General features: G+C 41.5%; 1 protein-coding gene across 2 annotated transcripts in view; it reads right to left on the reverse strand.

The window, feature by feature from the left end:
- Nucleotides 1–27,878, reverse strand: part of Rhbdd1 (rhomboid domain containing 1) — a 108,249-nt gene that overhangs the window by 68,558 nt on the left and 11,813 nt on the right. For both annotated transcript variants that reach the window (XM_028789420.1, XM_028789421.1), the window contains exons 2-3: nt 17,435–17,946; nt 15,398–15,530 (exon numbers count right to left, since the gene is read on the reverse strand). In XM_028789420.1, the coding sequence (XP_028645253.1) occupies nt 15,398–15,530; nt 17,435–17,867 (566 nt within the window). In that variant the 5' untranslated portion in view covers nt 17,868–17,946. The remainder of the gene's footprint in view (nt 1–15,397; nt 15,531–17,434; nt 17,947–27,878) is intronic.

A 27,878-nucleotide genomic window follows, 5' to 3' on the forward strand; every position in this document is an offset into this window, starting at 1 on the left:
TTGCTTCCAACTGACAATGAGGCCCACCCCAACAACCCATGAGGAGGCAAATTCTTCTAACAGCCACAAGGGCTGGAAGAAAATCCATCTTGAATCAAGCCTCCAGGTGAGACATCAGGGTTGATGTGCTATGAGACAATCTGAGCAGACACCTGGATAAGGCACACTCAAGCTCCTAGCAACAGAAATGGACATGACAAGTGTGTCTCTCTAGGCCAGTAGTCTAAGAGTACTTGTTACTCAGCAGCATATGACCAATACAGCAGAGCCAAGTGGAAGATAACGGAGCAGAGGTCCAGACCTCTGGGGTCAGTGTGAGTCTCTGAACTTGGAACCCTGGTGGGTGCACTGGCAAATTTAACTATACAAAGCCAATAGTCATCCTCTTGTTTAAACAAGTTCATGGGGGGGTTCCTTGAGTTGGTCAAAAGAATCCTGGCCAAGACAAGAAAGATGACACAGGCAACAAAGAACCATCGAGTCTCAGAAAGGATTCTTCTGTGCACTGCATTCAGTTACAGTGAGGGCTAAGACTCCTTCCTGGGACTCTTAGAAAGAGGTGGTACCACACCACTACACCAAAACAATACCCAAGACGTTAATGCTGCTGCCTTCATCCCACAGCTTAAAGTCTTTGGTGAGACACAGTGCAAAGGCTAGTGTGTAGGGTATAGTAAGAATCATGCTGCACGAATGGGGAAAATGCATGTGAAGGAATTTTCTGAAACACTGGATGCATCAGAGGGAAGATCACAGCGCCCGCCTTACTTAGGAATGAACTTCTAAGTGTGGTCTCTTTTCAAGAGCTCTTTAACATCCTCATGGAGAAAGTTGTTAGCAGATTATTTTCAAAAGAGTCCACAACTGAGAGCTACCAGAAAACCTTTGTATGCTCTGACTGGTCTGGGCTTCACCATCAGCCCTGCCACCAGCACCCATAAATGACAACGCACAAACACTAATGTGGCAGCAGCATTTTCTGGGTTACCTCTCAACAAGCTGCAGCCTGAATACAATTACTGTACCACTTTACAGATAAGGAACTAAATTTAGAAAGTTGCTGAGCCCAACACCCATGGCTGTGAAAGCCAAAAAATGGGTGTGGCACTCAGCACAGGGACTCTGAAAGGGAAAATTTACTAGTAAATCCATGCCTGGACGCCAAGGAAACACCCTTAGCTGGATTTGCAGGTCCCTTGGAGACTTTAATTTGGTTTTGCACAGAAGAACAAGAAAACAACCACAGCAATGACAATCAGCCACAAAACTGTTCGGGTAGGTCAAGTCTAACAATACCATGCTCATGTTTTAAACCAGTAAACACTTCCAAAACATAATCTGCTCTGTTGAACTACATTCTTCAGCAAAACTTCAGCAAAACAAAAAACAACTCAGGGCTGCTTCAATTCTTCTTTGATAGGATGCCTTTAATCACCACCACCATTTTCTAAAAACTTAGCCTTTCCCACATATGTTTCTGGCTTTTCACTGTTAAGTCTTAGCCTAACCTTAGAAACAATTACATTTAAAAAAAAAAACTAAGAAACTCAGATCAAAAGGGGGCTGGGAGTCAGTTATTAAAATGAGCTGAAAGGGTCCTTGAGCTATGTGTAGCATATAAGGAAGACCCACCCTTCACCAGCCCAGCATCTCCCACTGGGTGGCAGTAGCTTGGGGTCTATGTGACAAAGAGCTAGAGCAACGTGGAGTGTCACTGCACACAGTGTGTGCCAAGCAGTACATGATCAGCATGCTCTAGGTGCCTGATGGCTCTCATATGCTGTGTACTCTGAGAGACACCAGGGTAGGATTTATAAATTTTGATGTGTTTTTAACAGTTAGTTTCTTAAAGCAAATCCTTAAAAAGTTAACAGTAGCAAAGTCCTCAAAGTTTTCAGCCCTGTATTTGAACGCCAGTGCATTCCACGTCACTCTAACTACCAATTTTCTTTGTAGGTTTCAGTCACTTTCCAAGCCCTATAAACACACATGAAATATTCTGTTATGAAAGCCACTTAACTCCTCAGAGATATGCAGATCAGAGAGAGGTCCAGTCACTCCTGAGTGTGACCACTCCCATTCTTATCCACAGAAAACACCCACAACAGTCAGGAGAAGGAAGCTCAGAGGAAAAGGCCTGGCCTCCAGAAGACGACCATGCTTTGCTACTCTTTGGTGGGAGGGAAGTGCAGTATGACACTTTCCACTTAAGAGTTTTCACGGGAGGAAAAAAAGAAGGCTTTCTTTGTCACACCTTAAAAAAAGAAATGGGACAGGAAGAGCAAGAGAAGGGTGACTAATGAGCCAATGATAAATGTGGCTAGAACTCCCTGTGACCTGCGAGCACTGCTTTCCCACTGCTCTTCGGCTCTTGAACACAGGAGGGACTTTTGATCAGCTCTCCAGTGGAGCTCAGCCACTGAGAGACAGTTGGCAAGCACCAAGCAATCTACTGCTCGCTCCAAGTCAACTATCTCCCGCGTCTACCCTGCACTTTAGAAGCTGCAGCACTCAGAGGAAGCAGCTACCACAGCACAGCCAATCACATCACACAAAGCAGACAGGACCTGCCATCAGGAACCCAGCTTTCTGTTTGTACTATGCAGTATCTGTTCGAATGACTGTACCACAATTCTTTAATGGAAAACACAAACAGCAACAACAAAAGTCCATTCACACTGGTTACTGGGACCTGATGGATAGGAGACAGAGTCCATTTTTAATTCATGGTACCTTCCTGTTTATGTAATACAAAAGAGGACGGCAAGCTTATAAAGTCATTTTCAGCTGCCTGCATAGTGCTAGATTATTTAAAACTCATTTGAAACACACACACACACACACACACTCACACACTCACACCCATCTGACAGTTTTTAAACTACTGTTTGACAAGTGCATCTATAAAAGTGTGTGCTGCAAGAGCAGATTATGTATGTGCACACTGTCTTTCATTAGCAAGTCCGAGTTATTTTTACCCGTGGTGTATCACACCTCTCTGCTGCTTTAGAGAAATGGGGGAAAGGACACCTCGCCCCAGAGTTCAAATCCCTCAGTATCTATTTATACCACCTTCTAAGTAAGAGTAACTGGCTCATCAAAGTCCGAAAGTTAGGCAGCCTGGGCAACCCTCCCTAGAAAGGTACAGAATCATGAACTCCCAACCAACACCAGGACTGAGTGTTCTCTGAGTAAGAACTCACTGAATAAAACCCAAAGTGTAACTCTGAAGGAACCTGAGGATCTGGTTGAAAACAGCAATTATACCACACTGGGGACACATAAGAGATGTGAAAAAGTATATTCTAGCCTTTGAATCATGAAAACTCAGTGAGACTTTTTCTTTACAAGAAAAAAAATTGAGGTTTGAATAACAGGCGTCTAAGTGTTTTAAAACATCATGACACGTCTTAAAGAAGCAAACTGTATTCTCACAAAAATACATCCCTCTCTAAGATGACCTGTGTCCTCTCTGTCTAGGGTGACAACTTGGCTTTCAAAACTATTTATTGAAGTTTTCTTTCTACTTTTTCTATCTCTTAAGACTTTTTGTTTTACTGGTTTGCTTGAATCTCCAAGTCTGTACTGTGTGCATGCCTGATGCCTACAGAGGTCAGGAGAGGGTGTTGGATCCCCTGGACCTGGTGTTACAAATGGTTGTGAACTGCCATGTGAGTTCTAGGAACTGAACTTGAGTCCTTGGTAAGAGCAACAAGTGCTTTTAACCACTGAACCATCTCTATAGGCCCTGCCCATCTTATTTTCTTGATAAAAGTCTGCCACAGGTTTGTCCACTTGATTAATCTTTTTTCCTTTCTCTCTCTTTCTTTTGTTCTTTTTCTTTCTTCATTTTCTTCCCTCCTCCTCCTCCTCCTCCTCCTCCTCCTCCTCCTCCTCCTCCTCCTTCTTCTAAGAGAAGATTTCTCTGTGTAGCCCTGGCTGTTTTGAACTCACTCTGTAGGCTGGGCTGGCCTAGAACTCAAGAGACCTGCCTGCTTCTGCCTCCTGAGTGCTGGGATTAGAGGTGTGTGCCACCACTCCCTGGCAATAAATCTTTTCAAAAGTGTAATTCCTAGTTTATCAATTCCATCATATGTGGCTCCTGTTTTATTAAATTTTGTCCTTCTCTGCACTTGGACCAGTTGTACTCTTGTAACTGTGCTGCAAAGGGAAGCTCCTTTGATGAGTGATCAGAGCTACGCTCACCTATGGGTCTAAGGGTAAGTTTGGAATGCAGTTAGCGGTTATTCTGGTCCAGTAAAGTGGTGGTACTAGGTTCTCCCCTAAGATCCATGACCCTGATAGTTGGCTAAATTTCTAGTACCAGAAATGATGCCCCTCCTGTTGAGTAAATAAATATAATTATACAGTTGTTAGTTATTTCCAAGCTGTAAACGTAACTACTATACCTCTATTGATATCAAGCCATGCTGGTCACTGTTGTGGTTCACAGGTGTCAGAGCTGGGGTAGGACTCCTGGTTGCTTTCCTTCCATGGTAGCTTGCATAGAGGAGACTTTCAGGTCAGATGTAGCTCAAAATCTTCCCTGTGTCTAAAGTGTGTGGTGTCTTTAGCAATAGGGGCTACACTTTAACCAAGGGCAATGGCCTATATTGTCTTGGAAGTCTCTTGGAGGTTCCCTCTAATTGGTTACCCAATACCAAATGGTCAATCTTGAAATCATACATACACCAGTGACACTCAATGGACTTAGCAGGATAGATAGATAGATAGATAGATAATAGATAGATAGATAGATAGATAGATAGATAATAGATAGAAGATAGATAGATAGATAATAGATAGATAGATAGATACATAGATAATAGATAGATAGATAATAGATAATAGATAGATAGATAATAGATAGATAATAGATAGATAGAAGATAGATAGATAGATAGACAGATAGATAATAGATAGATAGATAATAGATAATAGATAGATAGATAGATAGATAGATAATAGATAGATAGATAGATAATAGATAGATAGATAGATAGATAGATAGATAGATAGATAGATAGATAATAGATAGATAGATATAGAGATATAGACATATAGAGATATTTAACAGTAATAAAGTAAAGAGGCCACAGATTTTAGTGGGAGGGAGCAGATCGGGAAGGAACTGGAGAGAAGAGACATTGGGAGAGGTTGGAGAAAGGATAAGTAAAGGGAAAGTTATGTAATATTTTACTTAAAATGTGAAATTTTAAAACTGCTTTTCTTATGATAACTCCCATCTCCTTTCCTCTCCTCTCTTATTCCCCCCTACCCCCGTTGAGCTTCTTAAACGTTCAGTTAGTTACTTTTACAACTTCCCTGCTATATAAGAAAATGTGTTTATGTACTGTCATGTCTACAGTTTAAATACAGTGCGTTTTCACTAGCCATCTGTAATGTTTTCATTTCTTCTTAACAGAGACCGAAATTCCCAAATGATTCAGTGTTCCTACTAGGTCTGTGTGTTTATATCAAGCATGATCAAGTCACTATGGTCACCCTGTGAGCAGAGAACATAACCTACAACATCCTGCATTTGGTACATGGCTGAAACAGCCTCTGAAGGCCCACCACAGGTCTCTCAGCTAACCAGGGGCAGCCGTTTCCTGGGCCAGGGCAAGCATCCCACCTTGCTCACCAGTGGAGACACCAACGTCTCCATTGGCTCACCTTGCCAGACTGGATCTTTAGCTTTCCACTGAGTTTAGGATCTCATGTGTCCCCCTTCAGCCCACCTGTGCTTTCCAGTTTCGGGTAGCAAACACTATTATCTATACTTTGATTGTCATCCTGCCGGGGGCTGGCCCACCTCAATCTCTGATTTTATTAAACTAAGATTTATTATGAAACTCTAATGTACCAACCAGTGTTTGAGAATAACTAGAGGACAAGACATCACAGATTAAGATTTGGGAAATGATGCTATTGTTTAGTTGTATTTCAATGGCTTGGCTTTTCCACTATAAATAATATATTCCCATGGAAAAAAAATTGAGAGAAAAAAAACCAAAAGTGTAATAAAAAATGATAAAATTGACCTATACTTCATCTAAGTTGGCCACTGTTAGTATTTTGGTGTGTTTCTCATTAACTCTTTATATACAGGTAGTTTTTACATTGAAGGAAAAGACAAATATACAAACTGAGGGTGGTGGCTTACCAACAGAGTACTCGGTTAGTATGTGAAGCCCAGGGTTTTATTCCAGGATGTGAAATATATAAAAGTAAAGGCAAAAGCATACTATAAATAATGCCTAGCACTGGACTGCCCACCCTTATTCTGCCATGAGTATTTTCCAAATCCATTAAACTAATCTCAAGCAATATTTTAATGGCTGTATAATATTCTACTGTATAACAATTACTGACGTATTTACCTGCAACTGGACATTTAAATGGTTCCCCACAGTCCACGTCAATACATAGACTAATATCGATCGTTTCCTTTGTTTGTTTGTCTTTTTATATTTATGGATATTTGTAGTTCTTACAGATTCTCGGAAATGAAGGAACAGAACCCCTTCTCCTGATCTGGAAACTTGCCATCTATGCACCGTGCAGATTGTCCACCCAAGTGGACCATCTACCAGTTCACATCAAACATCCAGATCAATACAATACTGAGAGCGTTTTTAAAAAGCTCATTAGCTTACTGAGGAAGCATGCTCATTGCCTTAACTGCTTGTTACTTAATGAATCAATCTTTCTGGCATGCATTTAGTATGTCCTCACCTCTGTCAACAGCAGCCTTTGGCAATCTACCTGCTGGGATTTCTCTTGAAGCCCATGATGCTCATTTAAAAAGGAGCTGTTTCCTTTCATTTATTTCTAGGGTTTTGTTATTTTATTTTGGCTTAGAATGCATTTGGACCTGAAAGAAAAATTGTTCCTCTTGCCTACCATCTAATACTATGCTCATTGCTTTTAAGTTTAGAAATGTAAATCCCAGCCTGGCACCATGAGACACTTTATAATCCCAAGGACACTGGAGGGTGGTGAGTTTGAGGCCAACCTCAAAAAAGACCTCCATCTCAAAACTGAGAAGGATGACTTCCTTCACATAGTCAACATTTGCAGATGGTTCTCACCAGATTTTCTAAACATCAAAAGTCCATGAGGTGAAGCTTTGGCTTTGTACAAATATTTAACAAAACAACATCACAATCACTCAGCAGTATTCTTGCTAATCTGATGCCTGATGTTGCTCTTATTGTACTCATGGCCTGTTATATACTAAAAAGATGCTTGTCTTAGAATCAAGGAATTGCTATAATATAAATTATAGCAGCGACACATACTGTTGGAAATATGACTTGTTATTTATTTGACCTGTGTCCTATAAATGACTACAGCATTAAAATGTTCTCTTGAATTCAGAAGGGAACAATGTCCATTTAAAATGAGATAAATTAGAATGAAATTATTTTCTCTCATATAAGCTAATGAGAATTCCAACTTTAAATGGAAGGAGCATTTATGTAGTCTGCAGCCTGTTCTCAGCTGTTATCACAGAATAATTGATGTACTAATGATCTCAACTCATAGCACTCACTGTCTTCACTTTGCATAATTCGAAGTAAATCAGAATATAAATGCCAAACAGTCGGCTTGCCTATTAGTGCCCCGGACCTTTAACTAAAACCCACTTCATGCTGCAGGAGGAGAATTTAGCAAATATATAAAACTCTATTTTGAAACATTTTTTTTTCTCATATAGAAATGGAAGGAATGAAGTAAAAGTATCATAAAGACCCGGGCTATGATTTACTGTTTTATTATTTGAGAGTGAATAATTAATTAGAAACATTTATAACCAATAATATCTCCTGAAAGAAATTCTCAAAAAGCCAAAGCTTATATTCTAAGCAGGCCAAATGGAGGTGGGAGGCTGGGGTAAGCCTAACCTGTTTCATTATTTTTCCAGTGAGAAATATATTACTATAAAAATTTCAAGTCAATGTAACAATCACATTTCCTGTTTAAAAATCACGCTGCTTTCTATGGCTGCCAGTAGATTAACAGCACTCCAGTGGATGGCCACACACCGGGTAAATGAGGGGCACAACGTTGAGAAAACGTGGATCACCTGCTGGACCAGGAAACATGACTTTTTTTTTTCAGTTTTCAAAAAAAATGGATCTTTTAAAAGTAATCTCCAATCATCATCTGACCTTTGACATACAATGCAGAACACTGAAGCCTCCCACCTGTCACCAAGTCACCAGAATGACTCGTTAACGAGCCCGCTTACTTAGGTACAGACTGAGGTGCTACCATCCACACAGCAACAATCGCATCACAGCATGATGGCCAATTAGTTCCAACCTCTCTCCTTAGCGAAAGCTCTTCCACACAACCCTATGTTGAACCAGAGAAACAGCTGCTTCCTGATCCTTCCCACTGTTTACTGATATTCTGGCTGATGAGGGAAAGCAGCCCCTTAAGAGAACCTGATTCATTTGCAGATGGGGTCTTCCAAAGCTTACATGCTCAGGATGGTATGGAAAATTTTCACATGTGTAGTTCTGCCTCTGTAACAGATTTTCAAATGAAACCACAGTAGGGCTGAGAATTACAAGAACAATATGGATTTCTGTTAGTAAGTTAACACTCGCTTAGAAGTCATGCTATGTGGTTGACTGAACATGGCTTTTGAATTACACAAAGACAAATGAGAGTAAATGTTCATACACAGATACTCAGAAACAGTATCTTCTAAGCCTTCATTATAAAATAAGTAAAACCACTATTAGGGGCAACAGGAGCTGCTGTGGACCAGCTCTGTCTTTGCCGAAGTAATACTGTGAAACACTACCACCCAATGGGGAGGTGTCTGGAGTCAAGGCCCTTGAGAGCTAATTAGGTTTAGATGGGGTCATGGAGGGTGGACCCTTGAGGATGAGATGGATGCCCTTATAAGAAGTGCTAACACAGAGTTTGCAAATGTCTGTGTCCTTTCTCCTCACCCACCCTCCCTCCACATCCCTTCTTCCTCTGTGCTCCTCTCCCCTCTCTTCACCCCTCCCTCCACCTGTGACACAAGAACTAAGGACACACTAAGAGGTAGCCAGCAAGACAAGCCTAACGAGGAACTGTTTTCCAGCATCTTATTCTCAGATTGCTCGACGATGAAGAAGAGATTTCTACTGTTTACATCACAGTCCACCATGTGTTACGCCAGCCAGAGCTGACTGAGCTACTCAAGCATAGACTTTAGTGAACAATAAAGGACCAAGGCCGTCTCACCACTTCTAGCTAATGTACCTGTTAGTTTATACATGAAGTGTCACACAGAAGGCTCAGGAGTGAAGGTCATGGTCTCCAGATGGTGGTATATTATCTGGAGGAGTTTATGGAAACTTTATGAAGTGGGTCTCCAGGGGCATGTCCTTAAAATTCTGTCTTGTCCTGTCCCAAGCCCCACTTCTCATGACCATGAACTGAGAAGTCATAAGCACCTACTGCCATGCTGTGCAGCTTAACAGAGGTTAAGAATCAACGGAACTCATTGGCCAGAACATAATGACCTTCTTCAAGTTGCCTGTCAAGGATTTTGTCACAGCAATAATACAGCCAACACAATAGCAGAGTAGTAATCAAACGTTAATTATACACAGAACTGGGTGTGTGGAATACAGGAGCTTTTTACACATTTTTTTTTTTTGTAATTTTTCTGTTAGTTTAAAACCATCTTAAAACAGAACAGATTTAAAGTACTTAAAGAGGTTTATGTCTTTAATTTCTACCTTAAGCAAAGTTATATCTTTATTTTCAGTGTAAAAGATTTCCTGGGGCTGGGAAGACATGGCTCAGTTGTTAAGAACATTGACCTGAGTTCAGTTCCCAGTATTCATGTGGTGACTCACAACTGTAAGTCTATTTCTAGACAATCCAACTCCTCCTTCTGGCCTGCACAGGCACTACATGCATGGTACACACACACACACACACACACACACACACACACACACAAAACACATATATAACATAGAATAAAAACTAAACAAACAACAGACACTCCAAAATTTTTGTTTAGTTAATCAGTAAAGGCATCTGCTGTCAAGCCTGAGCATCTGAGGTTGGCTCCGGAAACCCGCCTAAGGAGGAAGATAACTGGCTTTTCAGAGATGTCCTCTGACATAAACACACACAAAAATGAAATGTACAACAGAAAGAAGGGCTACTTGGTTTTTCTCAACACTCGTTAATGTCAAGAATCACAACCCTTTGAAACCATATAAGTGGACACAAGACCAATCACAGACAAGGACATGTCAACCTGGGAAACTACCCTAAGAAAGTATTCAGTCTGGAAAGCCAAGCCTTACAAATGAGCCTGGCAAACACTATCACCTGTCATCTGCATCAGGCAGTAGTAATACCAGTCAGTAAAACTGGTGAATAGAAAAACAAATTGAGGAATCTCAGGAGAAAACATTATGTAGCCATTAAATCAGAGGCTTCTGGAGTTCTGGGATGAAGTTAAATGTAGAACACATAAGTGCATACCAGGGTCAGGTGTAAGCTACATGTATAGGATAGAGTTTTCCCTGGACAGTGATGGGGAACTGTCGTAATTATCACACAGGCATGTTTTTAATTTTTCTGCAGTAAATTATGCTAATCTTTCAATTTGAATATGGAAAAACGAGTACCTTTTCTTTTTGTTATTTGTTTATTTTAAGCTTATTTATAATAAACTCTCTCTCTCTCTCTCTCTCTCTCTCTCTCTCTCTCTCTCTCTCTCTCTCTCTCTGTGTGTGTGTGTGTGTGTGTGTGTATGCAGCCACTGCAATAAGCTCCTGCTGCCATGACATGTAGCTCCGTGTGTGTACACATGTGCCTGTGGTATGTGTGCTTGCTTGTGTAGGTGTGTGTTTGTCTATATAGAGACTGGAATCAGCATCAGGTGTCCTCCATCACATGCCACCTTATGTGGAGACTGGGTATCTCACTGATCCTGAGCTTGACCACTGAGCTAAGATGGCTGTTGAGCAAGTTCTAGTGACCTGCCTATTCTGCCTCTCCAGAGCTGGGGTTACAGACTTGCACCAACAAATCCAACTTTTTTTTTCAATTATTAATGTGTGTATGATCCATGTATGTAAATGCATGCATACAAGCCATGGTGCACACATGGATCAATTATTATTGGGTTGCACACATGCCATGCTGCACATATGGATCAGTTATTATTGTGTATACAATCTGTGTATGTGAGGACAACTTTCTAGAGTTGGTTTTGTGTATGTAAATGCATGCACACATGCCATGGTGCACACATGAAAGACAGAGGACAACTTTTCTGAGTTGGTTCTGTCCTTGCACTTTGTGTTTGGAGCAAGCTTTCTCTTATTTCTGCCACATGAAGCACTTCAGGCTAGCTGACTAGTTGAGTTTCTCTTCTCTTCTCCTGTGTCTGCCTCCTACCTCCCTGTATGACTGTGGGTTTACAGATGGGCACCACCATATCTGACTTTTTATGTAGGCTCTGGAGATTGATCTCTGGCCAACAGGTTTGAGCAGCACATGCCTTTGCCCACAGAGCCATCTCAGTGTCTCCATGTCCCCAGCGTCTCCATGTGTCCCATGACTCCCCTTTACCTGGAATTCGGGGATCTAAATCCATGCTCTCATGCTTGCATGGCAAGCACCTCACAGACTAAGCCATCTCTCCAGAAATAAGTCATTTTTAAAAGGAAAGTTTACACTAAATCCCAGGAAACAGTAACTAAAGACAGCTTAGCAAGCTAGGTTTAACTATCTCTGTGTGAAGCACGCCTGACTTCTACAGTGCTGGGGAAATAGGTAGATTAGAGGCCAGCTGTACCTTCTCTTTTCCACAGGCTTGGATTCCATGGCCAGAGAGATGATTTATAGACCACCTTTCCCTCAATGAGTTCTACCTGGAGTGGAAGGGAAACTATCCTGCTTCAAAATTTCTGTCATTGCATAAATTCCACCTCAAGGGGGTCTTGGTTTGGGGTGAAACTGCCCCCACTTGAGGTTCTGTCTAACTGGAAGCCCTCCTGGAAGGCAGGGTGAATCTGCCAACTCCTTTGGGAGCACAAAAGACAAAAGTCGGAAATACATAAACGGACACCCAAGGAATACAGAAGAAAAAAATCTTGCCTAGTCCACAAATCTTTCCAGAACAGTTCTGGAATGCTGATTCAAACGAAACACTAGCAAGCTCAGAAAACAATTTCCACGAAATGAAACAGAAGGATCACCACTCTGCATGCACACGCTGGCTAAGCTGTGCATCGGGAAACATGCTTATCCTGGACAACCAATGAACGCATGCCCCCACACACAGCCACTCTTTGTTAAACCCAACAAAAAGAATGGCACAAATTGAGTAATTTCTTGAAAAAGTGTAAGCCATTCTTAAAATTCCTGAATCCTAGAAAGCAGGCCTTGGTCCTCTTACAGACCTACACGAATGTTGACCAAAAACCTGAAAGAAGACGCATTCTGGAGCTTTGGACTGACAAGCTATTGCTAAAAACCTTTCTCTGCAAAGCTTGATTGGTTCAAATATGGCTTACCACCTGCCTGTTCGCTTATACAAACCCTTCATCTTATCTCAAGTCAGTACCAGAGGTTTTGTTTATTTTCTACTATGTGGTTGGAAACATTTTACTTTTCAAAAAGTTTAGAAGGAAATGTGCCTCTAGCTTCTGGGGACTATGTTAACCTTTACACCTCTTTTTCTTCTTTGCGCTTGATAATCCTGTATATTTTTCCAAAAGGTGTGAGTTAACAACTTTGCTTACAACTGAATGACTGCTATTGGTGTTTTTGGTTGAGGTGAAGTATGAGTCACACATTCCACAAACAGACATATCTTGAGAGCTGGTGGCCATTAGGAAACCTCGTGGACAAACAGTCTTTGTCCTAACCATATACATTAGTCTAGAAATCTGGAATCACAGACTTCTTCACACGGCCACCAACATCCTGGCCATGGAATGCACTCACCATTACAGACTGACATGATTCATGTGTTTTCACCTCTAGTTGAAAATCAGTGTCTGTTTTAAAATGGAACTCAAAATTTCTACAATCTAGCAAAAATATTTTTAGACTTGGCTGGACACCTAACCCTTAGTAAGGACACCTCTTCAAACACTGGCATACCAGGGTCCCAGGAAGAGGGAAAAAAGTGATAAGTGTGTAAATGAGTGTGAATACTTCCATCTTGGGTCAGGTTCAGGCTCTGCACGATGCCTCCTGGCTGCCTTTTCTGGACACCTTCTTCGTAACCCTGAAGAGCACCTGGGGGCAGTTACCATCTACGTTTGCTCTCACAGATTCTCTCCCTCCAATATGTAGGGCAGTCCACATAGTTCTAACAAGAAAGACAGGCTTTGATGGAAAGCCTCATCTCTGGCTCCCCCATTCTTTTTTTCCCCCTCCCATTCTCCTCCCTCCCCTGCTCCATGACAAAACTCTTTCTTTTAATTTTTTGAGATTACATATCTGCCTTCAAGAAGCACTTGCTTTTTTTGGTTCTCTAGACCAGTGGTCGGTCAGCTTAATCTGCATTTGGACACGTGCCTAAGTAGATGCTTACATATTAGAAGTTTATCACTCAGAGCAGTCAACTCTTATAAACCAAAAGATTTATTCTTTCATGCTTTAGAGTAAGGAAGTTCCATTTAGTTCCTGGGCTCAGACTATCCCATCCCTATGCATGGAATGGGGCTATTTATTATGCAACCATCCCCTTTCCATAAAAAGTAGAGACCCTAAAAGAAAAGCATGGTGAGCTATACAGAAATCGAGCTGGGAGAATATTAAAGGCACTATTTTTCAGTGGGCTCATTATGGGACCAGCACCAGAGGGGGTGATTGTCATAAGAATGTTGAGTGCAACCAGGTATAGACAAGGCCTATTGGGTACACTTTAACTGACTCAAGAGAGTGAGGAGCTGGGAGTAACAGGGCAGAAAGGGGGCTGCTCAGATGAGACATGGACATTACTAGACCCCTTTCAAAGAAAACTTTGAAGATTTTGTTGAGCTTTCTTCCTTGAACTGCCACAAATAGTAATACAATTGTAAATGAGTAGTGTTCAGTTCCACGTGTGTGTCAATTATATACTGGCTGCCAATAGCTTTGATGATGAAGAATTAGCATTAAAGAAGGATCCAAGTTAGTAGGCTACCAACAACACAGGAAAATGTGTTCTCCTTTGAGCACATAACCAATCATACAAAATGAGGCCAAAATAAAAGTTCTCAGCTGAATAATAATAAAATGAATGAATGAATGAATGAGTAAAGTCCTCCTCCTTTCTTTCTTAATCTTGAAATCTCCCACTGTGTAAACAGTGCCCAGGTCTGACAGGAGAAAAATAAGCAAGCAGTGTTTCCAGCTGCATGATACAGATTGTGTGAAGTGAAAGTTGGAGGAGAAACGGGACACTTCACACAATTCATCCTCTTTTGTCCAAACAAGCAGAGAAAGACCCAAATGTTGGAAAGTTCAGAATGGAATCAGGAGGTGAAATCAGAAAGAGTCTAATGTCTCCTGGAAGCTATGCATCAACCCTCAGCAGTTCAGGAAAAGACCTGCCTGGATTAGCTGGTCCGAATGGTATTCTTAGAGCCCTGGGGGTTCTGCAAGTGGCCTCTGATGAAGTCACATTAACAAAGGAATAAAGGCAAAGGAATAGAGTCAGGCCCACAGATGCTTCACAACCCCAAGTAGTTCAGAGTTCGTTCATCTTGGCATTGTCTTATGTTTGAGATGTAGCTGAGGCTGGCTTCTAACTTACAATCTTCCAGCCTTAGTCCCCTAAATGCTGAGATGACAGCCTGCACCACCACACCCAGCAGAGTCCATCTATTTACTCTGTAAAAGTATTCTGTTTAAAGAGCTTTATAACCAAGACAATTTCTAATTTAACATGGCCACAATGCATTAGGTCATTGTGCTTGGTATTTTTTTTTAATCTTTCCATGATATCTATGTGGTTCTCTAGAATATTGCTATTAGAATTCACCACTGACTGGTTAATACTTATCCTCAAGTCTATATACACTATGATCTCTTATTCCTAGTTACAAGGGAAGAAACAAACTTCTAAATTACAGTTCAGTAGTTGACAGGATTCAACCAGGGGAACATTTAATGTCAAAATCATGGAACTTAAATCTGCCTTCAAAGTTAAAAAATATGCTTGATTGTAAAATAAAATAATAATATTTTGGTTTTTGAGACAGGGAGTCTCTCTATAGCCCAAGTTGACCTCAGATTTCTAAATGCTGGGGTTACAAGCCACCACTACATAGAAAGAAAATAACTGGTTCTCTCATTATTATTTCAACTACCCCACAAGGATCAACGTTCCTATGTTTATCCCCTGAGAGTAAAGACTTACCCTGGGGTGCAGAAGTGAATGGCCACCAGCTCTGCCCAACAAGCAAATCTGTTGGGGACAGGAAAGCCCAAAATGTTGACAAAGCCCCCGGGGCAGTAATGGTTGCTAAGAACTTTCAAGGCAAACAGAACTCCTAGAAGAGAATAAAGAACACACTGATATCAACAATCCGAACAGGGAGAGAATCACTGGGCACAAAGAAAAGTAATTAAATATGAAAACAATTACTCAGTTATTACATCCAACTTTCTGCTTTGAAACACAGTCCGTAGGGCAATGAGCATAGCGGTCATCCCTTTGACGGATCTGACACGGAAATTCAAACTGCTTGAAGTATACAACATAGACAGTGGGAATGGGCCACCAGCAACGGTATCAAATGCCAGGGAACTGCCCACTTTAAGACAGCTAATTTTATGCTATATGAATATGAACAATGAACAGATACCAGTGATGGGTGTTCTGTACCCTCTGTGGAAAAACACTGAAAGCAGGGTGTCTGTACTTCATAATTTCACACAGAAGGCTGAGGTTGGAAAGGAAGGCTGGGTCAACAGCAGGAGAACCAGAGGGGAGGGCTCTGTCTTCTTGTTCAGGATTATTTCTCTCACCCTCTTCACATCTCATACTTAGCACACCTAACGTAAATCCTGATGGCAATTTCAGCCCCATGAAACATCTGTCAAATCAGATTTCTGGGGCAATGCACATGGTGAGAATATCCCCACTGGGTTCAAATCCCATGTCTACTTCTTACTAGCTGTAAAGCCTTGAGCTAGCTACTTCACTACAGTACTAAGATGACGCCATTCCTTCTGGGTCTGCAACACAAACGAAACAGTGATGGCGAGTGGCTATGGTGGCTCCCAAGACACAGGCGCATACCACAGTAATGGGTTGGATGCTTATATTTTAAAGAGTAATTTTTAATTTTAAATTATGTATATGAGTTTGCATCTGTGTACAGGTAAATATATATGACTTCTGGTGCCCAGAGAGGCCCAAAGAACGGAACCTCATTTTATGTTATATAACTATTAACAACAAATGAATATCAAGAATTCATAGAGGCTACATGGATTCCTGTAGCCTCTATGGGAAAACACTGAAAAGTTAAAGAGTGTATGTATTCTTGTGGAGCTGGAGGTACAGCTGACTGTGGGCATCCCTACAAGGATGCTGGAAATCAAACCTGGGGCCTCTGGAAGACCAATATATGTTCTTCACGGCTGAGCCATCTTTCCATTGTGTTTGGATATTCATGATTGGATAATTATGTCAATGAAATTACTGAGAGGCACAAGCCACATCATTTTCTAGGTGACCTTGGACTAATACAATTCTCCCCATTTGGTGCTTCTGATTCTTAATCAGAACTGTGGAAGATACAAAGTGCACCATGAGATAAAGGCAGCACTGGCTAGGCTAGCCAAGTCAAGCTTGTCCTTCGTGAATTCCTATGATCACTGACTGTACTGGGGTAAAGGAGGGCTGACTTCTAGAGGCTTCATCTGGAACTGTAACATGTACAGTCAAGACCTCATCTGCCCAGGGAAGCCATCTGAACCTTGGGGATCAGCTTAGAGTGAACCCCAGGCTTTTGTTGCCCCATGATGCCTATCTGTAAGTATTTCATTTGCTTGATGCTATCTGCCACATACAAGTGTTCTGTGCTTCACTGACTCAGAGAAGTTGGTAACCAGGGTACCCTGAGTCTCCTTCCAGGCATACTCATGTTTTCAGAACATTCTTTTGTAAAGACACCCTCGACTCCCTCCGTAGCTCTACCATGAGGAAGCCAGCTGCATGCTTCTGGTACCCCACACCACGTTCTAGCAGACCAGGGTCCTAAATGCCCAAGAATGAAGATGCAGCATAATGTGGGGCATCCCATGATACCTTCTTGTACCACAGTTGGTCTGCTCCTCAAGATGCGGGCCCCAGCAGCCATTAACCCTGAGGATTCTGTCCCCATATCAACTAGCAAAGGAAACAGCCCACCTCCCTCACACAGCCCTCAGAAAGTGTCTGCCTTACCTGAGAAGCCAACGGCACAGTTCCTTCTGAAGTGAGGCTGATTCATGAGTTCTGCAAAAGCAAACTGCAAGAGCAAATACACCACCCCTGTCAGCAGGGAGAACGTGGTGATGATGTAGGCAAACCATCGACTTCCCAGCCTTTTCTCCAGCTTCACTCCTTTCCAGAGCAAGGACACCATGTTGAAATACAAATGCCAGTCATCTCCGTGGTGCAGGGGAGAAAGCAGTAAACGCTGCCAGTCTTTCTGCTGGTAACACTTTTCCACGCTGATGCAGGAATGGTACAGGGGCTTCCAAGGATTCAGGAAGAGCCAGACATTGACAGCCAAGGTTGTGAGAGTGACAGGTGGAATGTTGTTGATCCCAATGTGGAACACTTGAGAGAGGAGCAAAAGGAGGCCGGTGTTGATCCCTCTTGTTCTCCGATCCATGGCTACTGGATACCAGGAGCACGGATAAGGAACTGTGCTAGAGGGTTAGGAACCCAGAGAGGTACACGGGGAGCTGCACCTGAAACACACAGTGCATGTTAAATTCATCACCTGAGAACAGCCCTGCTGCTCGGATCCACGCTGGAAGATGGGCACAGGTGGGCATAGCCACACACACCTTAGCCCAACAGGGATATTACTAACTTCTTTGTTCATTTCACATTCTAAAACAGAAATTTTATCCCAGATCCAAGTGGACTTAAGGACAGGCATGCTTTCCTTGAGCACAGTGGTCATTAACTTGTAATGTGTCTTTCTTAGTAAAAGAGATACAATTAAAAGGTAAGCCTTAACCCCTGTGTGAATTAATTACGATTTGAGAAAAACAAACAAACAAAACAAACAAACAAACAAAAAAAGGTAAGTCTGGCAACCTGAAGACCCAAAAAAGGTGGAGGGGCAAACCCAACTCCGCAGTTGTCGGATCTTCACAGATACACTGTGACATACATAAGCACAATACACACATTATCTACACACAATAATAATAACAATTGTAATAATAATGGGAAAAACCTGGGTGAGGGAGAAGGCTCAGTGTGGAAAGCTTGCTGTAAACATGAAAACCTGAATCCAATTATCCAAAGTATATACAGAGCTGGGTATGGTTGCCTGCATCTGTAAACCAGAGCTCCTATGATGAAACCAGACGCAGAGTCAGCAGAGTCCCAGCTAGCCTGGTGTATACCACAGGAAGAACAAAGTGAGACCCAGCCTCAACCAAAGTAGAAGGTGAGGACCGACACCGGAGGTTGCCCTCTGACCTCCACATGCATGCCATGGCACAAGTGTGCTAGCACTCACGGATGCTAAGTCACGTACACCCATCATATGCATATACACATACATATATCAAACAACCCTAAACACACATCCATATACACGTAAAAAAGAATAAAATAATAAGTGGGACTATGACAGTAAATCTACAAAGACAGCAGACAAACATTAAGTAATTTTTATCAAGTCCCTGACAAGCCTCCTTATCTAATGTTTTTAGCAGAAATATTCAAAATGCCAAAAAGTAGGTTTTAAGATTTGTGAGCATATTATGGTCTAATCCAATTTTCATACTAATAGGTGTCCACGCCCCAAATTCTTAGTCATGGCTTATAAAAACTTACGCATGTGCCAAATCCTACACTGAAAAAATGGAGTCCTTGTTCTTATGCTTACTTGTCACCAAGAAGTAAACCAAACACTGGCTCAGGATGTTGTAAGCACAGAGAAGGAACCCAAGACCATGAGAACACAACTGTGCAGAAGGTAGTGACGGGACTACTGTCTTACAGAGTTCATTTGAGTTAGTGACAAGGAAGAGTTCCATGAGTCAGTGGTCCTCCTCTCCACCCTCTCCACTGAGGCTGGCATTGTGACACGCTTGGGATGACAGAGCAGAGGGGCGGATAATACAAGAAGCCCAAACCTAGCCCCAAGATGTACTGCAGGCTTCCAGTATGGGCTAGAGTCTGGGTTAGTGTGCACAGGCACTGGTCCTCCCATGGTCCCTGGTCCCAGCCACTGACAGCTAGTCTTCAGACTCAAAGCTGTCGAAGGTGACAGAGATATAAATGGGAGTCCAGTGGGCCCTTCCTAATTTGAACCATGGAGAGGTTAATTCTGGAGTGGTTTGTTAGGCAGCAATTACTAATATAGGTGTTGATTTCAGACAGGGATTGGTTCCTGCTCACAAACAGTAGCTAGTGAGGAGGGGGTAGAACAGACAGGAACAGGCTAAGAACAGGTCCATAAAAAGGATCAAGTGTTTGAATAAAAGACCAGGAAGTGGGGGAATGGGGAGTCAGGTACAGATACTGGAAAAGTAAACAAGGGATTTGAAAGATGTTCCAGAAAGTGCTCATTTACTGACGTGTGTCTTCCTGTGGTGATTTCTCAGCCCCCAACTCCAGGTAGAAGTAACCAAACATACTAGATAATGCATGAGCTTCTTAGAAAATGATGGAATTATATTTTAATTACAAAAAAAATTAAAAATTTGAAGAAAAGTAATTTTATAGAGTGTCTACTTAGGAGTGCTCTGAGTAGCCCGTCATTTAACGCTGCTGGTCCTCAGTACCTTCAGACTGATCTGGAATATCTAGTGATATCCCAGGATTGCTATAAGTTCTAGGGCAAAGAAAATGATGGAAAAGTGCTAGTATTTTCATTTCAATATCACTTATGTTGAAATCAAACCTGCAAGAGACAATTCCCATAAAGCTCAAATATACTCTGGACTTCCAAAATGTATTTCTTCCAGTTTTTTATTCTTTTATATATTAAATAATAAATTTTAGTCATTTTTATCCCCTGTACTCCTCCTCCCATTGGCACCTTCCAAACACGTCCCCCCTCACATGCGCTTTCATATTTTCTTCTTGCAAATTTAGAGCTGGAGTGTGGGACAAAGTTACTGAGCAGAGCAGGGGCCACTTCTCTGTGGCTACACTACTGAAGAAAGTGATACCCATTCCCCCAATAAGCTTTGATTGCTGATAATCCTTTGGGGAAGGGTGTGGCCTTGTTGTTCCCTCCTGATAATCCTTTGGGAAAGGGTGTGGCCATGTTGGTCCCTCCTGATAATCCTTTGGGGAAGGGTGTGGCCTTGTTGGTCCCTCCTTCACCCATGATTAAAGGTCGATAAGTCCAATCTTGTCCAAGCCTTGTGTGGATAACCAAGGCTGTAGTGAGTTCATGAATGCAATGGTTATCACATCCAGAAGGCATCCTTTTTCTGGACATCTCTCTCCCCAGTCTCGGCTTTTACATTCTTTGCTCTCCTCTTTTCTAAGGCGTTCCATGAACACTGTGATCACTGCATTACAGTGGTTTCAGTGGCTCCCATAGGCTTATTTGATCCCAAGGTGGTGGAACTGTTTGAAAAGGACTGGGAGGCGTGGCCTTGGTGTGTCACAGAAGGCTAGCTTTGAGGCGTCAGATGAATCGTGCCATTTGCAGTATGTTCTCTGCCCAGCTTTTATGAGCTCTTATCTATTCCTCCCACAATGCCTTCATTCTGCCATCATGGACTCTAACCTATTGCAACCATAGGCCCAATTAAATGCTTTCTCGTATCATTTGCCTTGGTCACGGTGTTCTATCACAGCAACAGACACATAACTAATGCAGGGATTACAGCTGTCCATTCTCAGCCCTTTGGACAGTTACTGATTTCTCCATTAACCAGTGCCTGTTACAATAGGCAGCTTGTTTGAGGAAGGTGTGTTGGCTATTTTTATGTCAACTTGATACAAGGTATAGTCATCTGAGAGGAAAGAGCCTCAATTTAAAATATGTCTCCATGAGACCTGGCTGTACCCAAGCCACCTAATTAGTGATTGATGGCAGAGAACCCAGCTCATTGTGGGTATGCCATCCCTGCACAGGTGATCCTGGGTTCTATAAGAACACAGCTGAGCAAGTCAGGGGAAGGAAACCACTAAGCAGCAATGGTCTTTGGTGATCCCAGTAAAAGGGTCATTTAACCTAAAAGGGTTGCAACCCACAGGTTTCGAATGGATGCTTTAAGGCATTTTACTAATTAGTGATTGATAGTTAAAGTCTAGCTCTGTGTTTGGTGCCACCCCTGGAGGATTGGTGATCCTAGATTCTATAAGAAAGTAGGCTGAGCACACCACAAGAAACAAGCTAGTAAGTAGCATCTCTCCATGGTCTTTGCATCAGCTCCTGCCTCCAAGTTCCTGCCCTATTTGAGTTCCTATCCTGGCTTCCTTCAATGAAGGACTACAATGTGGAAGGGTAACCCAAATAAAGTCTTTTCTCCCCAGCTTGCTGTTGGCCATAGTTTCATCAAAGCAATAGAAATCCCAACTAAGAGAAAACAATAAGTACAGAACTTTGGGGAATGAACAAGAGTACTTGGAAAGCAGTTTGACAACATGGTTGTTTAGCAAAAGCAATAGGTGACCACCCCAGCCAAGGGCTCCTGACCAGGTTTAGAGAAAGCAGGCATGATTTTCCTCCTGCGGTGTGGACCTCAAATCTGATCAGAATCGGTTGGTGGAAAACCTTAGCAATCTTAACACCAACAGCAATGACCCCAAAGATCACATACCCATGGATGATCGAGTCCAGTCATGTGCCTAACATATCAAGTGTACTTATTGCCTTGGCCTTATCACAATTATTGTAGCTCTGTGGCAACAATAAAATTAAGACAACCAGATTTCAAACCGAAAAGCTCCCAGGTAACGTTAGAGAAATGACCATGGTTTCACACTGGGAAACTTTGAATCCTCTAGCTCCTGTAACTTTCACGAAGTTCATCTAATTATACATGCACGGGGCAAGCAGAATCCTGTGGATGACGGGTGACTTGCAGCAGCAGCAGCAGCAGCAGCCAATCAAAGCTGACGACACCACTACTTAAGAGGCAGCTCTTCTGCATTAGAATTCCCAGTGACCAAGAACACGCAGGAAACACAGAACCCCCTCAGTCTCTGCCCTGTGTTCAGGCTCAGGCTGGGTTTCAGCTCTTCTGGCCAGGCTGAGCCCCTTCCTGTGCAGCCCTTCCAATTTCACAGCTCCACCTTCTCACTGACAGTCAGCTCCTACTCCATGGATACTTAACTTTCCTGTACCTTCACCTTCATGGTCCTTCTAAGGATTAGACATGATTTTCAACCTTCCTAATGCTACAAACCTTTAATGTAGTTCATGCTATGATGACCCCCCCAAACATAAAATTAGCTCATTGCTATTTCAAAACTGTGATTTTGCTACTGTTATGAATCACAATGTAAATTAAATATCTGATATTCAGATATCTGATATGTGAACCTCAAAGGTCACAATTGACAGGTTGAGAATTGCAATCTAATCCCTTTCTCAGGGGGTTATTTTCTTCTATACTTAATGTTTCCTGTGAACTTGAGACCTCCATCCTAAAGGTTCTTTTAAATCATGATTTCCAAATTTGGTTTGTTCCGCTTTGACTTCTTAGCAAGCTCCCAGGTCATAATTTTACAGGAGGACTCCAGTGTGCCTGGTGTCTTGGTTTGTGAACGGTGAAGTCTTCTTTCTAACAGTAATGATTCAGTCACTCCTTCGTCCACTTACCTATTCCAAACGTCAAGTGCTAGGAGGCTAGGAAAGATCAGGACACTTAGATTCCCAACACCTAAATGACCATTTATGCTTATTGAAAGAAATGAAGAGACTGGTTCCAGGAAACCAGAAGAACAGACATATACAGCATGCAACTCTCTTTTAATGCATCAGCCATGCAAAGGTGGACACAGTCAAGAGAGAAAATTACTGCTCTATGGGTCCCTCTCCCCTGAAGGCTAGGATTGCACCCAAGGTGTTTTAAGTGACAAAGAAAAATCTGTCCTATAAAAAAAAACAACCTATATTTAAGAAATTTCCCCTGATAAGCTATGAAGTTATTCCCTGGGGAAGAAAGAGAGGTATAAATGAAGAAATTCAGCCATGTTCAAGTTAACCATAATGGTTCCAGTTTCTGCTTCCACTCACATTGGTGTACAAACCTCAAGCAAGTCCAAGTCCTACTGAGCACTTACCATGACACAGTGGTCTCTTATTTGGTCTCAGTTATGTGGCTCTCTCTCCTCAGAAATCATACTGTAGACTTGACATAAGTTGAATCCTTAGTAATAAGCCTATAATGGCTCAATATCACAGTGGGATTAAACTACCAAGCCTTTATCATAACTTTACAGGGCTGACTCCAGTGCCTAACCTGCCTTTGGCCTGTCAGGACAGTCTCTGCTTAGTCAACTCCGCTTCTCCCATGTCACAAGTGCAGCTTAAATGGCAGAGGGCAGGGGTAGCCTTGTTGAATGTGACCACGATTACATAGAACTAGACTGTGTGTTCACTGTGAACACAGTGACCAGTACATGGTCTGTGCTTAACGAGTCTCCCAAGCGAGTTAAGGTTAGCATTCTGAATGAGCTTCCATTACACCGTAAGCAAGCATGGTTAAGAAAATAAGGTCACCTTCCTGATCATCTCTGTTATTCCCACTGTTGTAATAATCCTCTTACCATGTGATGTACATTACTCTCTCTCTTCCAGAACACTGTGTCAATTCATAGAAATAAACCTACAGTTCATTTAAAATATGTTGACAAATTGCTTTGCCAAAACTCTTTGACAAACAAAACACTTTAATTATGTAGTAATACACACTAGACAGCATTATATCAAGGTTGTGGCAGAGACATGGAAGATTTCTTGAATATTGATGGGGAAATTAGCCATATTTACTTTTAATGAGACATTAAAAATTAAACAGGTATATAATAATAAAAACTACATGGCTAGAATAAACAAAGAAACTGGATTCATAATTTGAGAAACCAGTGTGTCCCAAAGCGGGTAAGAAAAGAGTAGAAAGGAAAAAGAAACTAATTACAGGGATTTTGAATTCTACTCGCAAAGCAAAAAATATTTCACCATGATCATTTACCAAGGCAGTATGCATCTCAATTTTCAGATTTAAATGTTCAATAAGAACTGAAACCATTAAATTGCAAGAATATATACGAGCTGTAAATTCTATTCCCAATTTGGTATGTGATACTAACAAATTAATTCCACAAGAGACACAGACATGATAGAGTCTTCATGGGGGTAACTAAACACTGAGCTGAAGATCTGGGTCTTCATATTGTTGTAAGTGCAACAAATGTACTGAAATCATATCCCATTATGTGGCTCCTTCTCCAGGGAACTGTTTATTGTTACATAGCTTAGAAAGATCAACAGTATGCCACCACTACCTTTGGTAAATTTCATTTAACAGTTTTACATAGTTGGATACACATTCTTTTTAAAAATCATAGGGAAATATAATAATTCACAAGTATTTATTAAAGGCCTGCTATTGCCTAGGTTGAGAGCTTTCCAAATATCCAACTTTCCAAATACTCAAGTTTCGAATTTTTAAATGGAGACATAATCTACATACAATAATAATCACACTCTTGAAGCACAGAGCTCAGATTATTTTAGCATATTCATAGGTTGTGTAGCCATTACCGGTATTAATTCCAGAACTTTCTTGATGCCAAAAAAGAAACCCCATGCCGTTTAGAGGTCCCATTACCTTTTATTCCCCTAAGACCCTAATAATTATCCATCTAATTTCTGTGTAAGAGTTTTCCCTATTCTGGACTTCTCATGTAAGTGAAACATCCAATACAGACTTCGAAGATCACTGACTTTACACCAATACTCACTATGGTCAAGTAATTGTTCACTTCATGGGCACATCACATCCTGTTTCCCTACTCATCTGCAGACGGGCTTTCCCAGTGTTTGCAGTCTGGTCCTAAGATACATAACATTCACATGATCTCCGTGTGTTGTTCTCTGTATGAGCATGTATCCTAGGAGTAGAGTTACTGGAACAAACAGCAACCCTGTCTTAACTATTTAACTTTTTGAGGAACAACAAATTGTTCTTCAAACTCGTGCACTCTGGTAGGATGCAAAGCCTCTGGCTTCCTCATCTATTCAAGAATTTTTTTGTTTTGTTTGTTTGTTTTCAGAGACAAGGTTTCCTCCATGTAATAAACAAATACACTTTTGTTGTTGTTGAAGACAAGATTTTTCTATGTAGCCCTGGATGTCCTGGAACTCACTCGGTAGAGCAGGGAGGCCTCAAACCCAGAGATCCGGCTGCCTGTGCCTCCTGAGTGCTGGAACTTAAGGCATGAGCCATCAACCCCCATCCAGCGTGAATTTTTACTTTTTATTCCTGCTTCTTATTCTAGCTTTCCTAATGAGTAGGAAGTGCTATGCAAATCCCTCTCCATAATGTAACACTAGTGATACTGGTAAGATGAACTGTACACTGTTGAAAATGCAATATGAACTCAGACATGTTCCCTGCATACAAGTGTGCTTACCTTAGCCCTTACCCTCCAGAAACCACCAAACAAGCTCGGATGCTTTGGAGAAAGCACCAGAAAAGAGAAGTGAAATCACAGAGATAGTGCTTGGCTGAACTGCAAACATCAGCACCAGGATTCCTTGGGGTACAGCACGTGGAGAGGACACTTGAATGCCCTTCAACAGTGTGGCGTGGCTTACGTGAACGGCTTACGTGAACACATCAGTGCGTAAATACCACAAAATCCTTTCAAAGACACACAGAGGGCTGGTATTTCTAATTACTGCAAACTGTGCAGAATGTTATGGAAAGAGCAAATGTTCTTACTGAACATAAAAACATTTCTTCTTTCTTAATTGCATGAGCCAAGCAACAAAGTGAACCATAACAGAGAGCACATTAAACAAAGTCAAAAGAGGAAGAGAGTAGCCAGACACCAGTGCACCCTGCTCCTGGCTCCACTCAGTGAGCCTGCTTTTCTGAGACAGGAGCAGACACATTTTTAGAAACCATATCATTCATGGTTATTGAAGAACAAACTTAAAAGACTATTTTCTCTGCTTGCCACTGGAGTGCCAATGGAGGAGGATGTTCCCACCCAGCAGGATACCACAATTACTTTATTCTGCTAATACAATTGCTTGGTATGATTTCATTTTTTGAAATGGTAGTAGTTAGTTTCTTTAGATCCTAGAAGATCTCAACCATAATGCAGATATTCAAGATATTCCTGAAAATTAAAAAAGTATAAGATACACTAACATTTAATGAAAAACGAGGATTTTCTTAATACTTATAAACAAATAAGGTCTACTTACAAACAAATCAGGTCTTCTTTCGAATAAGTACATTTCAAAAAAACTCTGCTAAGAGTTTTATAAAATGACATAGAAATCATGCCTTCCAAGCTTAACATTTAATTATTAAATATAATAGCAGATGGTATGGCTTCACATCATTACACCCTGTTCAATTTACCAGAAAGCATCATCTACCTAAGTTGACTAGTAAATAGGGAGTCCTGGGGGAGGCAGTGTAGAAACTTCATCAGACTCCAGCATCATCTGGTGACAAGCTGCACACAAACAACAATTTCTTCTAGCCTTCTATAATCTGTTAAGTGACTTCATGAACTGTACTAATGATACAACCAAAGGGAATCAGAATGGGGCTCTGTTTTCTTACTTCCCCTTAAAGGGAGGAATAAAAAGAGATGAAGACAATGAAATGAATAAAAATGGACCTCATGAATAAAACATGACGACTAGAATCAAATTATATTAAGAAGGTAATGCCAGTGTGGTCTTCATGAATATCATGGCACTCTCAATAATTACATTCCAGTATCTACACATAGAAATGCCTACAACTCGGATTCTGCTACAGAAAAATGTAGGAATTACGACCACGGTCTTCTTTTGAAGTTCGCAAAGACCTTTACTACATTGCAGAGACTTCGTTATTACAGCCACTCAGCTTGGGATGCCAACTTGGAAACTGCCTGATGACACTGGCTATGTCTTCTGCTTTTAAGTGAGAAGACTTAGTTTTTAGGACACAGGCTCTTTCTTTCTTTTTGCCCATTCATAATCTTCACACACACAAAAAAAAGTCCTCACTCACTAAAGGGATGAAGCCCATGTGTCTTTTATAATAGCTTGCCTTTTTCTTTTTATTTGAAGCAGGGTTTTTTTTTTTTTTTTACAATAACGTTTCAAAAATAAAAATAGAGAGAAACGGGTTGACTTAATGGCAGTCACATGGAAGGCTTCACAGGTAAAACATAGCAACTCAGAAGAGTGAGGACTTAAGACCATTAAATGGACATAAGAATATTCCAGACAAGTGACCAACCATTAATAGCCACATATTAATGTGTTGACACAACCACAAAGGTCAGGTCTTCAGCACACTACACTCTCCCTAATCTACTTACAAAACGCCTGATTTGATTTGCTTAAAGTCCAAGTTCATCCCACCACCTCCCCCAGCGATCCATCGAATACCTTTCTGACCTCCTCTCTCTCTCTCTCTCTCTCTCTCTCTCTCTCTCTCTCTCTCTCTCTCTC

Source organism: Grammomys surdaster, unplaced genomic scaffold (genome assembly GCF_004785775.1).
Source record: "Grammomys surdaster isolate TR1022 unplaced genomic scaffold, NIH_TR_1.0 125833, whole genome shotgun sequence".
NCBI classification, from domain to species: Eukaryota; Metazoa; Chordata; class Mammalia; order Rodentia; family Muridae; genus Grammomys; species Grammomys surdaster.